The sequence below is a fragment of the Acanthaster planci genome, linkage group LG12, assembly GCF_054643075.1.
Source record: "Acanthaster planci isolate LZ-2023a linkage group LG12, COTS_SCS, whole genome shotgun sequence".
NCBI lineage: Eukaryota > Metazoa > Echinodermata > Asteroidea > Valvatida > Acanthasteridae > Acanthaster > Acanthaster planci.
This window is the reverse complement of record NC_141788.1, coordinates 4,291,335-4,309,334: the sequence shown is the minus strand read 5'-3', so window position 1 is coordinate 4,309,334 and position 18,000 is coordinate 4,291,335. Positions and strand designations below refer to the sequence as shown.

Here is an 18,000-nt window from a genome sequence, read left to right as displayed (position 1 = left end):
TCCCGATCTGTTCCACGCTTAGGTTTTTGCAAAGTTTGATCAATCAGACACTCCCCACCTGCTCTGAGATATTTCACCAGACGCGAGGACTCAATAACCGAAGCTTCCTCATTTGAGACGATCATCTTTAGCAGAGAAATGGGAGTGATTGATGTGATGCTTTGTTCCGAGCAGTTGTACAACTGGATTAGCTTATGTGTATTGAAATGAATGTCATGTTTTAGACGTGTTTTGCTTTGGAGTTGTTTTGCTTTGGAGTTGTGTTTCGCTTCAGAGTTTTCCAGTCTTAAGTCGGCAACCCAGTTTTGGTGTCTGGATTACATACACACAATCTTCTTTGAGATAGCCTGCCTCATACTTAATGCACATGTAGTCTAGCATGAAGATCTTGATCCAGATTTTTCTTGCCCTGAGCGACTCGTAAGCATGCATGCATGTCACGGTGTGTAACTGACTTCCTAAGTCCATTATATCAGCCTAGCTACAGTGTATCTTTCCTTTGAAGGAGTTATCTACTGTGAGACAGCATCATACAGGAATTCTTCACATTGTATGTCCTGGTGTGATACTGGATTATTTACATTACAGCTCGTCAATTAACCCTACATTTCCCTTCTTTTGATACAATACATCACACAAATCAGAGTTTATTTACAGAATACAACGGCCTCTTTCCACCAGATTTGTTGCAATTTTTTTCCCAGTTATCTACAGTATCTGTGAGGACTTTGAGTTGGATTTCCTGACCATGTATGCCCTGGTTGGTTTCTGGAACACCCTCTTCCTCTGTCTGTATTCAGTCTGTGATGCATCATGCCTCATGAAGTGGTCCACAAGGTGAACAGAAGAAATTCTGATTGTTAGTTTGCCTGTTAAATTTCTACATGCTCACCAACAGAGCTGCATGCATGATTGAGATGGACAAAAAAATATAAATTTGTGAGCAAAGTCTGTTTATTCAGTAGTGGTGAGACTTCTGTCACCCACTTGCATCGGTTGCTCTGATTTCCTGTTGGTAAGAGATACAATAACCACAGCTTTGTTGGACTAAATGTGTTGAGTATTTGTATTAAATAGGATCTGATTCTGTTTGAATCCGTAGGTCAACAGAAGAGATCTTTGCACTCTTCATTTCCATTGCGTTTTGCGTGGATGCCTTCAAAGACCTTGCTAACAGTATGTGCTGTTTTCACCCAATTGAATTTATACATGTATATAGTCCTCAGTATCATTATGACAACCCCTTTGACACAGACTTAGTTTTTAAAATTCCCTCTGTTGATACTTTCCAATCCCTGTCCACAATACACCGGAAGTAAAATATTTAAATTACATCCAACCGCAAAAAGTGGAAAAGAGTAAGAAAGGACTGAAGTCCTCAGAACCAACTAGGGTAACTCACCCCCTCCCCCAAAGTGAAGTTTGCCTAGATTTCATAGCCTAGATTTGGGGCCGTGAATTATACAAACATGAAAAGAAGGTATGCATGTAATTAAGAATTAGTCCAACAAGGATTTGGGGGTGAAGTTTAGCAAGACTTTATGCTTCAGTCGGGATCAAAACATTTTGGGTGGACATTCTGATTAAGGACCGTTCTTAGCTCATGATACCAATGCTACAAAACAGCAAATAAACATCCTCACAAAAACCTTGAACAATTGACAAAACACAAATCTGCAAACTTCAGGAAAATCTATAAAAGTATCAACTGATTTGGAACAAGACAACGTTTCGTTAGTGTACTTTGTCCATCGATATATAACCATCAACAGTTTCAAACTGCTTCACTTCTGTTTAAGACTTCCTAAGAAACCTTCAAAGCCTAACCAATCAGTCTAAGAAAAGTAAAATAGTGACTCACGTATAGGTGGGGTTAAACCCGAGTCAAAGGACTTGGAAATCACCTAAAACGAAGGCCAGAATCAAACTCAAATTTTGGTTTACAAATATCTGCAAGTGCAGTGGCAGGAGAGTCTCAAATCCAACGAGTCAAATTATTGAAAAATTCCTAAACCAAAGCCGGAATCAAACCCTCAAGTTTGGTAAAGAAAAAACATCTCCGAGCATTTGAGCAGGAGAGTCTCAATTCCAACACGTCTGGATGATCTTGCTGATCTTGCCCGGCGCTCTCCTTTGGCAGACTTCAAGAAGAACTACATATCGGATGGATGCAACCAGATCCAGCAGATGGACATGGATCTCTTGGAGTACCTGCCACTGAACGACTCCAACAGCAGTAACATCACCCAGATGCTGAGCATCCAGCCCTGTCTGCGGGAGAACTCCCTTGTGTATCTCATCCTGATGTTTGGCACCCTCTGGGTCGGGGTCACGCTGCACAGTTTCACCAAAAGGTGAGGCACCTGCACAGGTTGGGGACTAGACCTGAGAAAAGAGGGCAGGCAGTGATCAGACTTCTTGTGGGACTTCATTGGACGTATTCTTCCTTTCTATTGTGGCTTTGTATTGAAACACTGAAACAGCCCTTAGGCATATAATTTTTGAATGAAATTAAAAATACATCCTTCTTCAGATCAATAGAATTTAGTTCACTGCTCATCTAGCAAAACAGTGACTTTATATCGAGTTCGAACTCCAAGGATCTATTGGTCACCAACTCCTTCACATTGTAAAGATGCTTGTACATATGACTAACCACTGCTAATGCTTGCAAACATTATTTGAAAAGTCATTTCGGGCTGATATTTCTCATGCCCTTCCTGCTGCTTTTGCCTGCAGAAAACTGAATCACCGCAGAAGTCTTTCCCAATGCATAAGATCACCCAGTATATCCTCCTGGAGAAGTGTTTCTGTGAACCAATAATTCAGCTCAACACCTATGATAAGGTCTACCATGGCATTGTTTTCTTTCTCGGCAGCCCATTTCTGGATGCAAGTAAGAGGGAGGCGCTAGCAGACTATGCATTACCGGTCAGTGTCGTCACCATGTCATTTGTTGGATCATATCTATTCAATGACATCCAGTGTAAGTAGCCAAGTATTCCCTTCCTAAAATCTGTACAAACTTAATGCCTCGTGCATGCGTCAAGATACAAAGGTAGAAATGCCCCAACCAGAAAACAACGACAGTATTGTTGTTAGTTTGGGGTTTTGTTTGTCTTTGAAGATAAATTTTGAATTTCAGTATCACTTTAGTAAGATGAGTAGGCCATGGTGGAGCACATGTGCAGAATCAAGCGTCTGTGCTTGAAGAAAAAAGGGGGCATGTGGACAAGATCTGTGGTTTCCAGTCATAGGGTTGGAGGTTCGAATCCAGCTGCAGGCAGTATGTTGTGGCCCTCGGCAAGCCACTTCACCCCTGCTTGCCCCTCTCCAGGAGTACAAACGGTTACCAGCATTAGCTGGGGAAGCAACCTGGCAATGGACTGGCTTCCCATCCAGGAGGGAATAGAAATGTTCTCAGTCGTTTCACGCCAAGGAAACCGGAGATAAACACCAGCCTGATGAGCCCAAATTGGCACAGACCAGACTTGCTTTGCTTTGCTAAAGAAAATTTTACAATTCCAAGTTAATGTAAAAGATTTAGAGACATCATTTTCTTCAGTGGAGAAATTTATGATTAAAAATAGACAATTTTTTTACCTTTATATCTTTCCACTCAGTGGAACACATTTCTCATCAAGAGAGTATACTTCACAATTGCTTTTTCCCTTTGCATTTCCTCCGTTTATTGGAAAAATTTCCCAGTTAGAATGTTAGCTGTCCTTAGTATCTTATTTTTTTCCATTATGGATGAAATACTTCCTCATTGTTATCGATTTTCCCATCAATAATAAACGTTTCCTTTTTTCAGATGTAATTTACTTTTCTCATGGAGTGGAAAAGCTTCCTCTTCCCAAATGGGTTTTTCTGAATTCTGGTAACTTATACCATGCAGCAGAAATGTGTTTGCTTCCACATGTGTTTTACTTTCTCCATGCAGTGGAAAAGCTTCCTCTGTCCAGATGTGTTTTAATGAATTCTGGTAACTTTTCCCATGCAGTGGAGAAGTTTCCTTACCAAGATGGTGACTTCTTCCGGCTGGTGTCCTTAGAGGAGGTCAACATCTACATGATCGTGGGCTCCATGGGACTAGGATTCTGTCTGTCACTGTTGTTCTTCATGGATCAGAACATCACCGGTGCTATGGTCAACAGCCCTGGAAACAAGTAGGTAGTCCTAATGGTATGGGCAATTTTGCCACGTACACCATGCAAACCTTCAAATTGATTCACAATTTAGCTTTATGTTAACTTTCCTGTAAAACTCAATGTTTGAAGGTTTGTCTCTTCCTCCATTGCTCAGGCTGAAGAAGGGCTCCGCTTACCACCTCGACCTGTTGGTGGTGGCTATGCTGAACTGCGTGCTGTCCATGTTTGGCCTGCCCTGGCTCCACGGTGCCCTACCCCACTCCCCGCTCCACGTCAAGGCCCTGGCAGACAAAGAGGAGAGAGTGGATCAGGGGCATGTCCATCACATGTGAGTTAGAGTGCCGGAAGATGGAAGAGGCTGAAGGCTGAATGAGCTGGCTGGCTTCAATACACACAGTAATGGATATATGAATGTAGCCGCTAGACATTAGTGGCTTCACATTAGGAGCATACATCATTGCCAGCCGTAGTCATAGCCATTTGGACATAATCTAGGGGAGGTTGATCATTATAAGGGAAGGTAAACATCTAATGGACTTTGCCTGAACTGTGGAGGGCGCTGTGCAGCCTAGCCATGAGGGTCAATGTGACTGCGGCTGATGCAGCTGGCTGTTGTCAGGACTGAGTTACAAGCCACTACTGAGCTCTCATTGGCATGCCTGTTAGTTTTGGATGTAGCCGCAACTGAAGGACACAGTTTGATATGGCTTACAGACATTATGCACTTCTTTGTTGACATCAAATAAAGTTATCAGCCCCTTCGCGCAGGACCATTGAGCTGATAGAAATGAAGACCAACCACTCCAAACGTTATCCTTTCTCGGCAGAATTGTGAGACGCTTTGAGACGTGTTTTCCTTGGCTATGTCATGATTGCTTTTACTGCTGATAGATTGACCAAAAATTACTTCATCAGTCAATCTCCAATCTACATTGCAGAAGCGCACCTGGAAATGCTTGAAGCACAAATCCGATCATCCCTCTCTAGTGTGAGACTTAAAGATCCATACTGCCATCCCAATCCATGATTGTGCATTCAATCAGTTGATCAATCAACCCACGTTCTATCAATTGTTTGTTTTGCAGCATTGTGAGAGTGTATGAGACTTATCTACGTATACTGCCATCCCAATCCATGATTGTGCATTCAATCAGTCGGTCAATCAATCAACCCACTTTATACCACTTCTTTGCTTTGCAGCATTGTGCGAGTACGAGAGACTCGACTGACCATCCTCCTGTCCCACATCATGATCGGCCTGTCGGTATTCATGCTGCCGGTTCCCCTTCAGTACATCCCCAATGCCGTCTTGTACGGCCTCTTTCTCTACATGGCCTGCACGGCGCTGGATGACAACCAGTTATTTGAACGCACCATGCTTCTGATCACAGAACAGGTATCGCTGCTAACTTCTAAGTTTGTTTGTGAGGTTTTCAGAATGACTTTTGTAATCAATTTACTTACAAGAAACGTTGTGCCACACTTTTTGAAATGGAAGAAGGAAGCGGCAAGACGCTTACAAACATTCCACAACATTCTGTTTCTCCCAAGCACCTTACTTTGGAAGTAAACCTTTTGCTTTCAGGTTACTGTAAATTTTTTCAGAAGGTGAGAAAGAAAACAGTTGAGCCTGCTCTGGAATCTTCAAGACATTCATTTTGTTGAAGAAAAGCTGAAAAATCTTTTGGTATCATAGTTTATGGGGTAGAAGCATTCCAGGGTGTCAGTGAGAAAAAAATGCCAGCATGACAGGTCTTTCAGGGTGTGAGAAAGCTTGCACAAGTCTTTCTGCAATCCTCTCTCCTTTGTTTTTCACAAGCTTCTGAAGCAAACATTTCCTTGATGAAATTCCCAAAAAGCCCTGGAGGGAGAGTGTGCCAAAGTTATAGACTACTGAGATATTCTGAGCTGTTAGTGTTGAGCAAAGAATTTCAATTTGTCCCCAAACCTAGCAGCATTGTTAAATTCGTCTCTACATTTTTTGGGAGTTCATTTTCAGCTTCAGTTTTGTTTGAGGGAGAACTCGGCTCCTTGGTTCTCCATGTTAAGGTTCTTGCAGTTCTAGAATCTTTCCAAATGAAATCTGTGACTACTTTGCTTGGTACTTTCAAATGAAACCCACTTCACGTCAATTCTCTCTACATCCCGGCCTTCCCCTCCTGCAGGCCGCCTACCCACCGAATCACTACGTCCGGCGAGTGCCACAACGCAAGATGCACATCTTCACCTTCACCCAGCTGCTACAGCTGGCCTGCCTTTGTGGCTTTGGCTTTTCTCCCTGGCCCTACCTCAAAATGGTCTTCCCCTTACTCATCATGTTCTTCCTACCGATCAGGTAAGGCCAACAAAAACGGTTCCAGATCTACTTTTTGGGGGAGGGGGAATTTTTTTTTTAATTGTTGAGAATTAATTTTTAAAAAGCAAGACAAGCTTTTCAACATGCTCCCCACACTTTGAAATTTTGGAGTAATGAGAAGGGATACTTAAAACATCTTTTTAATTTTTGAGACTTTTTAAATGAGAGAGACAGGAAGAAAGGGTTTAAATATTGCTGCCAACAACCTGAAATTTTTGGAATAATCAGAAAGGAAAGTGAAAAAATTTCATTTTAGGAACATGCAGTTCCCTAAAAATTAGAAAAATGAAAGCAAATAAGAACGCATTCGACAAACTACCTTCCCGCTTCCCTCTAAAGAATTATTCCACATTGAGGATATGGATGTGGCTTAGTTGAATTTAGGGGCGTGGCTGAGATGCAAGGATTGACTTTAACATAGACTTGCCTGGTCTTGTTCTACTCAGAAAGGATTCCTCATTTCAAACTACAAAGTCAATGTCAGTTATGAATGAACACAAAAATCAAACATGGAAAAGTAGTGATTTGAGATTCATGTTCATCCATTCATCATTTTCTGCTGGGATTGATTGTAGGCACAGGCTGGTTCCTAAGGTCATTCACACCAAGTACTTGGATGCACTGGACAGAAGTCACTGATGGCACATCACAGGCTGGACCATAGGCATCCGTCTGCACAGCGCTTGGCATCAACACTGACCGGAAATGGAACTAGCACCCAGAGGCGATGCCGAACTGAGGGGGGAAGTGCAGTTAGTGTCCATGTGTGGAGGGGTTGCTTCGGCCATTCCTGGCTTTTATTGGTCTCTTTATTGAGAGTTGTGACTGATATCATTTGACTCTTACATTTGGTTCCTGACCAGTGAAGTGTCTGCAATTAAGATCTGAAAGTCTGTATTGCCAAGTCCCTCCACTCCATTCTGCAAGGCTTTTGTTTTTTTACTTTTTTGTTTCATTGAGCAAGAAGGTGCAGTGGAGAATTAAGAGTTTCTCTTTAAAAGGGAGGTCAATAAACCAGATTTCATTTCTAAGAAGCCGTGTTTGCTTCTTGAACAGTTTTCCGCAGACCGATGCCTGATCACAACAACTAATGACTATTGAATCTGATATCACAGTACAGTAGCTCCTAATGAGCTTGTTAATTTTGACGTACAGGATTCAAGTGACTTTGCACATAAGATCACCCTGTAGTCAGTAGTGTGTAAATGCTACTTATATGCCCAAAGTTTGTACACATTCTGTGGAAAAGTTGGTGCATGCTTGCGACATGAAAATCCAATAGGCTTTTGTCAACAGGCCAAAAAAGCAACATATAAAATTCCCATGGAGCCTGAAGAAAGATTACAGCTACAAAAATGTAGCAAAAATCCTTCATTGTACTGCGCAAACTCCTCTCATCAATGGTACCTTTAAGATACACTGACAGAACATTTTATTTTGAAATCACAGCATATGCATGTTAACTTGACTTTTGCAGGAAGCCCTTTCAACAGTTTTGACAATCTTCTCACCATTCCAGTTTCGTTGTAAAAGGAAGAATGGATATGAAGACAATTCACTTTGTACTGGCCGCTATTTGCAGAGGAAAATACTGGAAATGTACAGTCGAGATAACTGAAAAGTTAATGTGTATGTGCCAAATGAGAATTGGAGATAGTACTTTGAAATTCACACTGTATGACTAATAAGTAGGCAAAATGTATACACATGTGAACTAAGTGCAGTACTTGAATTTAAAATAAGCACTCTAGCATTGCATAATCTGTAGGTTATCTGGAGACAAATTTTGAGATTATCTTACCATTTGGATTTGTGTTGAAATGTTCTATTCATTGGAATTTCATTTTATTTTTTCGAAAGTATTATTAGCCCTGTATAGAGCTCCCAAGCCTTGGCACAAAATTTTTTATTGTCGTTCTTTTCCTCTTAATTTCCTTTCCCCTCGCAACTGACCAAATATTTACAAATGCCAACCAAAAAAGGAAAAAGTATACCAAAAGAAGAGATAAGAAATAGTTTTTTTTTTGTTTAAAAGAAAATTTAATCCTTGAATGCCAAACCCACTTCAGTCAAGATCAGACCAAAAGTAACAAAATGGGTGCAAGAAATCTTGAAAGACCAAACGCTTCTGACCAAATTGACATCTTAAAAAAAAGCAAGGAAGTCTGTGCAAATCGGGGTAGTACTAGCGGGCTGTCACCTTTCATTCTATGGGATCCATGATCGTCTAAAAGTGACCAAATCTTGCTTTGAACATGTCCAACCCTTTATCTCCAGGTTTTAGGTTCATTTCATTAGAAACGTAGATTTACCACCTAATTTCTATTCCTTAAATTATATTTGGTTTTTATAATGAAGCACTTCTATTCCCTATATTGATCACAGCACTGAGTTTTTACTGAATGTTTCTACAAAAGTATGAATCAAATACAGACAGGGTATATAGGTGAGAGAGAAGCTTTTATTCATTGTTTACAGCTTCATTTGAAAAAGAAATGCAAAGTTAAATTGCAAGAATAAATCTGGGGATTAAAAAATCCAGGTTTTCATATTTAAAATGTGTAATGTGAGGTGGCGTTGATGACTTTGAGCATGTTATAGACATGAAAATCAGCAGTATGTGCACATGTGCGAGCAACGGAGGTTGATGAAATCTGTGATGTTAACTGAAGAAAAAATAGAAATACTAGCCCATCTAGATATGGCAGGTTGTGGTTTTAGTCTAGTTTCTTTTCTTTTCCCTTTTTTTGGAAAATCTTTCCTTCACAGTCCAACTGCAGCAAACTAAAACGGGTTGGAACGTTAAACTAGAATATAGCAAATTGGCATTACTGCAGCCTGATGACGTTGTGGAATGGAAGATAGTTTAAAGCAGAGTATAAACTGGCAGTAATAGAGTATTTGAAGTAAAGAATTTTACTGCTTTTAACACTATGAGTGTTTTCCTTCATTTATTTTGCAGCAAAAAAACACTGATATGTCTATCCGATCCCTTTGCTATTAGTTAGTTATCTTTGCAATTGTTTTAACTAAAAGTTGGAATGAATTTTCGCAGTCAACAGGCTTCCAAATAGTAATATTTGAAAACTTTTCAAGTTGTTGAAAAGGAGTGATCAAATATCGGAGGCTTAGTTTAAGAAAGATAGTCTATGAATGTTTCATTTTAATCAATTCTTGCTCACCCAAATTATTCTTTTATTTCCCCTGAAATGAAAGTCATTTGCAATATTAACAAGGCTAGTTATCAGTTCATAAAAAAATATTTAACAACAGTTGAGATAGAACTGTAACCACATTTAATCATAGAATATAAAAAGCACTTTATACTTGAATAAATCTTTCATTATTTAAATTTTTAATAAATTCTCTGTTTTGTGCATTAAAGTACTTTGAATCTTAATTTATATTTATATTTGGAATCTTTATTAGTGTTTGTACTATTATGGATGCATCTTTGATAGTGAAGGTGTATTCTGTGTTTATTTCAGTCTAATCAATGTTGATATTACACCAAAGTGGGTGGGTGTAAGGCTGTAAAAAGCAGATTGACGCTTGTAATCCTTGTTTTATTAAGAATTACTTCTATCCATTTTAACCTTACAGACCGTAAGGTTTGCATCTTTTTTTTTTTGCAGTTGATTTCCCTGGGAGAGTGATGCGTGCATAACCTTTCCCTATTGTATGCACCTGGTTTGGAATGAGACTCGACGGAAGGAGTTTGAACTTGTTTTCTGGAAGATTCTTGTATGATAAATAGATAAGGTTATTTTCAAAGTTGGCATTTGAGTTGATTAGAGTATCTTGCCTCCTTGCGCTTGGAGGTGGAACATTTGTGTACGATAATGTAGATAAAAGCAGGCGTTTATTCACAAAGAAATGTTGATTTATATATGTACTTGTAGATATTCTTCACTGTTGATATTTTAAAAGTTTATTTAAAAAACAAAAAAGATACCGGTAAATATATATGGATGGTGTTGATGTGCCCGCCCGCTTGCAGGATTCGAGGTGTTTGTACATAATTGTTGTGGTATTTGTTTTTATTCACAAATATAGAAATGTTTATGTTGTTAAAGAAGATGGAGTGAACGTTTTATAAACCAAACAAAATATCTGATATATGAGCTAAAAAAAAAACCAGTAAATGTAGCAAAAATACTTCTATATGATTGGACTAGTCTATGCAATATGTTGATTATAAAAACTTGCACCCCACTCGTCCATTTGTAATTGGTGACTCGGAGGCAGAGTTAGCAAGATTTCCCCCAAACCACATAGGAACCAGGGAGGGGGTTCCAGGTTCAGCTAGGCAGAAAAAGATGTTGTTTAGCACGTTTACGTTCTAAGCAATTATCAACAGTGAACCAATCGCATGAAATATACTATGCATGGTGTATTAGCTGGTAAGTTTTGAGGTTGAGAATATGTGTTTTCTGTGCTTAGCTCCGTGTAATGTACCCTTAGAATTTCTTGGTTTGAAATAGTTTAACAGTGAAAACGCACAAAATGTTTCTTTTATACCATGGGAAAAAATGGAATTGGTATGCCTATTCCCTGCAGTTCTGTAAAAATCAGACTGTGTTTACATTTTCTGCAATCTTGTACTTGCTTTTCAAGTGTTGGCTTGACGATTGCACTCCCAAGATACAAAAATACTGACTTCAGAAGCAGAGGGGAGTGAGGTTATTAAAACTTCTATTTTAGAATACATGTACCCATTTTTGGGAGGGTTGCCTACAACCCTTTTTTTTCTAGAAAAGGTTTACATTTTGCTCTGAAGGGTGCCTTCAGCCTGTTGCAGAAACATCAGTGTTTGATGATTTGAGATAAGTGTTTTTTTTAATCAGTGGTTCGTTGAGATTGCTTGATTTTTAATTGGTGCATTTGTTTCAGAACTATTAGGATATCTCCAAGCTTTAATGACAGTCTGCTCTGACCATCAGGTGTGACCAAGGTAGATCAGCTCATTTTTATGAGCCATACTTAAAGTCAATAATGCCAAAATAAGGGAAAAAGTAATGTGATTTTTAAAAAAATAAACCAACTTATTTTCGCAAGTTTAACAGATTTCTTTCCCTCATTTTTAAACCCTTTAGTTAAAATGTCCATTGTTTCCCAACCCTTTTTGGGGGAACTGATTTTCAACTTGAAGATTGTTGGTTTTTTTCATTCCATTTCAGCCGATATACAAAGCAAACTTGTGCTGTTTGGCAGAAAAGAGACGAAGCATAAACGTTTTTATCTCTGTGTACTTTAATTTCATACACGTCTGATTATCCAGTTTCAGATTTTAGTTGGTAGAATCGAAAATCACACCAAATGAAATTTTTTTACACTAAAAAATGGTTTACAATTTGAAAGGGTATTGTTTTTGTAACCAAAGGTACTCAAAGTACATGTACTCAATTTACTTTAAAAATTCTGCTCATAATGATGGGCTTAGGAGGGTAAAGTAAATATTATTTCTGACCAGGTGTGTGTGCAGATAAACAACCCTCATGAGAGTTTCTACAGTTTGTTTATTAAAGTTGTTCGTTCATTGTTTTAAGTAAATTAAAATATTGAAACCTGTAAAGGGGTGCGTCCTCGTTCAATGCGTGTGATGTACATTTAGTGTCCAGCATACAGACCAAGAAGATTCCACTGCTTTACTGTGGACTTCAAGAAGCCGCAGAAATTAGTATCTGGTTTGGGGACAAGTACCCCTTAGAGAGAGAGGGCTGGTACAGTATGAGCCTATGTAAGGGTTATGCAAACTAATGAAAATGGGAAACTTTGAGATGCTTGGTAGCGGCAAACACACTGGTCCTTTGCAGCAATTCTGAGCACAGGCAATACTGTGAAAAAGGGCCTGCATGTCTGCTGCCACCAGGGTCTCAAAGTCTCTCGTTAGTCACACACACACACACTTTGCCCTGCACTGCATAAGCACCAACCAGCATGAGCAGATTGCATGCAACCTCCTACAGAAGTCACTGTCTGGGTACAAATGTTCCATCTCAATGTTCCATCTCCTATCTTTGCACAGAGGCTTTCAGTGATTTGAAAAACACCAATCAAATTCTGTTCATTTCTCTTGGCAAAGAATTGCTTTAAATTGTATTAAAACAAAAGATGCTTTCAGATAATTCAACAGCTACAGAAAGAAAAATTAACAATAAATAATCAAAACACCTCTCCAACACATCTGTATATGTAAAAGCATTCGTATGGAGGCCTTACATTTTACATCCATCCTTAACCATCTGTTTATTTAATAGCAGTGATTGTCGCACTTTCAATGTTTTGGAATTTAAGTAACTAAAACCGACCTGTTCCAGGCCATTCTTTTATCCTGGTGGTTGAAATTCCTTGTTATGTTGAAAAGCAACTTTAGTGCAGTAAATTTTATCGTCCTGTCTAAAAACCAAACCAAATTTAGCCAATGTAAGAATTAAAAATTCTAACTTAGGTCATTTATTTACATTTGGCTGTTATGAAAAAAAAAAGTAAATGCAACGTAATTAATTTTTGTAAAGTCTAAACAAGCACACTTGAGAAATAAAATTCTCAACCGTCTATTTATATAATACACATAAAATGTACAAAGGGGATAAAAATGACTGAAGTTGTTTTATATATAAGCAGTCTTTTACTCTTCAATGCATTTCAGACAATTAGATACAGGCTAGCAGTAGCCAGTTTATATATATACAGTATAAACAATTTGTAAAGAATAGCAAATCAGCTGTTAATCTTTTCAAACTCTTCTGGAGATGTCATATACATTTCCTCACCAATGAAATAACGGTCTTTCCAGAAAAAAATCCTACAAAGCCAACTTGCCATCTTGATGAATGCTACAATCGTTCAATTTACGCTGATGAAACCACATATTGGTTCTCTTTATTTGCTTAAAGCCATGATTCTCTGAGAAAAAAAAAACATACATCCAAATTATGTACAAAATGTCATAGAACAAGATGGCTATCTGGGAGAATCCGCTGGTAGTTTCTGGGCCAGTTCCATCAGCGCCATCGCTCCCAGCATCTTCTCTCGCTGCTCCTGTAGCCGCCGGCGGGCTGAGGCACGAGGGCGCTTCGGGGTACTCCCGTTCTCGGCCAGCAGCTCTTGCTCGCGCTTCCTCTTGGCCTGCTCTTGCGTCTTGGTCTCAAGCCTCTCTCGGTAGTTTTCCACGTACCTGGGCAAAAAAGCAAAAAGTGTCCTTTGCAGTACCTCCATCACAGGTCCAAGTGGCGAGCACTTACTGATGGCAGAGGAATGTATTCTTTTGAGTAGCTTGTGACGTGAGAATTGAGACTGAATGAGTTGTGATGAGCTTTCACAGGCTTTGTGAGGGACTGAGCTACAAGAATAGCCCGGCAAGTAGATTTTTCATTTGAATTACATCATGCTTCTGTTCTTCAATTTGGTAACATGTTTTAACATTTTAACTTGGATTAAAACATTTATAGTTCCTATTTCCACTGTGTAAGATTTACAAGTAGTTCTCCAGCTCAAAAGTAACCCACAGGAACCCGAACTCAGGGAGAGGTGGAGGGTTTCATGTACTAGGTCTCACACACACACGTATGCAACATAATTTTGTCGATGTTTTATATTAGATGAAATTATATGTAAAATGCACTGGCTACTTCAGTGCTGCAATAAAGCTGTGACCGTGACATTTGCCATCAAAAGCAATGCTTACTTTGCAGATGTTGGAAAGCGTGTGAATTATCAAGCAGTGAATCTGACTTGGATCAAGTCAAAAAAATTTGCCTATGGCCACACATGCCATGGAAGCCACTTCCCACAGACTTATCTGCCACGGTAAGCCGTAGCCAAAACGTTTGGGTACAGTGTCTGGTAGCAACCTATGCCACATTGTTGAACGGTGGCATCTGATCTGGACTAACCTTTGTAGCCACCTGTTCACGTCTTCGCTGTTTTCATCATTGCTCAAGATCTCCTCCAGCAGAGTTTCGGTCGATTCTCGTTGGAGCGTGAGATAAGGATGATCTGGGCAGTGCCTGTTGGCGTGTGTAAAGCGGCTCCTGCAACCTGCGGGGGGGAGGCAAAAGATTTTGTCAAACAAAACAGAACAATGCACTGGTTGTGTTGATTCATTTCTTCAACAACTTAATCACTGTAAGATTCCCCCAGAAAAAGTGTAGAAGCATATTATTCTTTTCAAGGAATTTGATGCAAATCCACATCCAAAGTGAAATATTTACAAGACAAAGACCCAAGATGGTAATTCTTTCAGAAATTTCTTTCATTTGACTGACACAGTTCTTTGCATCCCTGTGACAGATTTTCCAAAGTCAAGTTCATTTGAAAACTTAAAATTTATACTTTTAAACTAAGAATTCTTGTTCGAGGATTTAATTAAAACACTTTCAGGCAAACTTTCAATCAAAGAATGCACACCTTTAGCAGGGCAGTAGAACGGTTTTTCCCCAGTATGCAAACGCTGGTGTGTCTTGAGCTGACCACTCTGTACAAAGGCTCGGCTGCAGTTTGGGTAATCACACTTAAATGGTCGTTCTCCTATAAGAAAAAAGACATTGAAATAACATTATTATTGGAATCTTTGAGTGTTCATGAACATGATAAACAGGCAATTATATGAATTACTTACATCGGCTTGATTGTAGGTATGTATTGTGAAAATGCAGTAGGGTTATTTATTTTCCTTTGTTTTGAATGGAATCAAAGAATGGATCTGTAGACAATGTGCACACACATGACAGATTAAAAATACAAGTTACAATTATATTTCTACTTCATCGTTCTTTTTACACCTCCATGAGGCATGATCATGATGGATGCACTGGCTGCCGTGAAGTTTTCATACAATATATAGCCAGATCATGTTTAGGGGATCATTTAATTTCATGTTGATATTCTACGACAGAATTCTCATTGTCGAACCATGGAGGAAGGAAAAGATGGTGAAACTGTCGTGTCTGTTTGGGTGGTCTAGCCAAATTAAAACTGCCATTAGAGTGCCAACACATAGTCAGTCTCGACTTTAAATCACGACAAAAATCACTTCATTAAAGATGTTACGCCCCAACTATAGCATCAGTCCCAACTATAGTTGGGCCCGTCCCAACTAAAGTACTACAGTTGATGTGCCCAGCATATGCCAAAGTCATATTTATGATATTGGGTGCGTTCGATTAGCTTCCCTGAACACACCAGTGTTGCAAGCAAGGGAAGCCTCAAAATGAGGGTAATCGAACACTGCAGTGTAATCGCCAAGGCATTCTGGGAAAAAGGTCAAGTCACTGCCACGTTCCATCATGTACGTCCATGCACGAACAGTCCATCCATGACGTCATTATACTTGGGCAACCTCCAGAGACCCGCCCGCCAACTGGGGTAGTAGTGGCTGACATCAGGGCAAGCACAAGGATCACGTGATGGCTAAACGAACACTCTCGTGTAAATTTGACTTAAACGTGTAAGCTAATCGAACGCACCCATTGTTTACAAATGTCATGTCATCAGTCATAGGCCTAGGCCCCCTACTCATACTCAGGCTAGATGAACAGATGAAGTGCCACTGTGAGACACATTGACTTGGATAATGTTGAAACATTTCCCACAGACATGGGTCAACAATAGTTGGGCCAGCCCAACTGCAGCACTACAGTTGGGACTGTCCCAACTGAAGGTGGGACTTATGCTATGGTATTGGGGCGTAACAAAGACCATTGCTTTCCTACCCGTGTGTGTCCTGATGTGAGCTTGCAGTGACTTTTCTCGAGGAAACACCCTCTGGCATATCTTACATCTGATCCCATGCCCAGATGTCGAGCCTTCTTTCTGTAGTTCCGGAATGACCTCTGCGCGCGGTCGGCCTCTTGGGCTTGGGATGGGTCCGCTGCTTTGGCGGGGAGTGAAGCCGCGCTCCGATCCTGGTGACCCACAGGAACTGCCCGGACTCAGTTGAACGTTCCGAGCGCTCTCTGACCATTTCCACGGGTAGAATTCAGCCAAACCGGGGCTCACAGGACTCCGAGGTAGTTGCAGTGGCCTAACAGGTGATCGGATGATTGCATTGGGGCAGATTTTCTGAGGAGAATTTGTCAAAACAGAAGCCATGGTGCTCGACTTTGTTATCACGCTGCTAATGGAACCTCTTTATCATGCAACGATAACGCGCCAACGGCACGGATGAATTTGGCGCCTTTAAACCGCATTGCACCATGGGTAAACCGCAAGGCGCGCGCCAGCCAACAAATCTAACTTTTTTCCTACGGTTGTGCGTTGTCTGCGCATCAGCCTGTTCAGTACGTAAGTAGGATTTCCATCCCGATAGTTTAAAGGGCGCCGTTAGTTTTGAGTTTGGCGCACAGACGTGTTTAATAAAATCTGGGATCGCAATGCCCTTAAATCAGCTTATAGAGATCATTGAATCTACTTGCGGCCATTTTACCGAACCGAATACAAAGCTTTCCTGGCGTTGCCGCCTTTGTTCTTCCTAACGTCAATAGAAGGGAGCCAACCCCCACACTAAGTACTTGTATTCGGCTCAGTAAAATGGCCGCTGGTCGGCTTCTTCTTCTTCATACAAAGGCGTTGCAAGTTCAGGTCTTTTTTATATACGTCCGTGGTTTGGCGGTCGTGGGCGTTTCTGTGTGTACTTCCTCCATGGTGTCATAGACCTGGCTGAAGGATCTATGGTTAGCCGCACCAGAGCAGAGGAGCTCCCCCAGGTCTTTGGCCCATTGAGTGCTGGAGGCCAATTCTGTCAACAAATTGGTGGAAGAAGGGGTGCCCCCGAAAAAAGGAGAGCGTAAAAAACAAGAACGAGAGAAAGGCCGTTTTGGGGAGGGGGCATTTCATTTCCCTTCCTTCCAAAAACGGGTAAAAGCCCCCAAATTTAGGCTCACTTTTCAGAGAGGCCATAAAGATTTCATTTCCAAATCACCCAAAACGCAACCAATATTAACCCAAAAAAGTTGGCCTCTGGAACCACTCTTGACTCTCTCCTTTTCAAACACAATCCTGAAGAACGATGTTCATGCTGAAAAATTAGCCGAGTTTCTCAGATAGGAGATTATCACTTGGATAACTAACAAGTGAAGGCACTACAACTTACAAGCGTGTGCATTATGAAGAACGTGAACGTGGCTGCTTGATTAAAAAATTGGAAAAACAGATTTAGTCGGTATTTAAAACAAAACTCAAAGTTTCAAACAACACTAAAAACAGAGCGGGCCCATATACATGTATGCACTAGCTAGCATACATGTACTGTACATGTACACCACGTACATGTACACATGTGCGTATCGATTGAGTGTCGGTCCAGCGTCATTTTGCCCATATAAGGCAATTCCGGTATTCATGGTAAACTCGTGCAATTAAAAGAAATGGTGAACAGACTAGACCTAGGTGTCGTTCGGCGTTAAAGATGGGTCAAATACACTAAACAAATAAACAAATTTTCGAAAATCCCGTCTTGAGAGTGATTGCTTGTGTTGAAGATTGTTCCTT

At 40.2% G+C, this 18,000-nt stretch overlaps 2 protein-coding genes across 4 annotated transcripts in view; one reads left to right on the top strand and one right to left on the bottom strand.

Moving 5' to 3' along the window:
• The window catches only part of slc4a11 (solute carrier family 4 member 11), a 96,776-nt gene extending 84,694 nt beyond the window's left edge, over window positions 1–12,082 (top strand). For all 3 annotated transcript variants that reach the window (XM_022251979.2, XM_022251975.2, XM_022251978.2), the window contains 9 exons: window positions 705–837; window positions 1,103–1,176; window positions 2,141–2,354; window positions 2,880–2,986; window positions 4,004–4,169; window positions 4,306–4,479; window positions 5,352–5,547; window positions 6,317–6,486; window positions 7,083–12,082. In XM_022251979.2, coding sequence (XP_022107671.1) covers window positions 705–837; window positions 1,103–1,176; window positions 2,141–2,354; window positions 2,880–2,986; window positions 4,004–4,169; window positions 4,306–4,479; window positions 5,352–5,547; window positions 6,317–6,486; window positions 7,083–7,146 — 1,298 coding nt within the window. In that variant the 3' untranslated portion in view covers window positions 7,147–12,082. The remainder of the gene's footprint in view (window positions 1–704; window positions 838–1,102; window positions 1,177–2,140; window positions 2,355–2,879; window positions 2,987–4,003; window positions 4,170–4,305; window positions 4,480–5,351; window positions 5,548–6,316; window positions 6,487–7,082) is intronic.
• znf367 (zinc finger protein 367) lies at window positions 11,742–16,678 on the bottom strand. Its single transcript, XM_022251982.2, has 4 exons — window positions 16,224–16,678; window positions 14,920–15,039; window positions 14,406–14,550; window positions 11,742–13,687 (listed from the first exon to the last, which is right to left on the bottom strand). The coding sequence occupies exons 1-4, from the start codon at window positions 16,600–16,602 to the stop codon at window positions 13,474–13,476; spliced, it is 858 nt and encodes a 285-aa protein (XP_022107674.1). The 5' UTR covers window positions 16,603–16,678; the 3' UTR covers window positions 11,742–13,473.
• Between the last annotated feature and the right edge of the window lie 1,322 nt (window positions 16,679–18,000).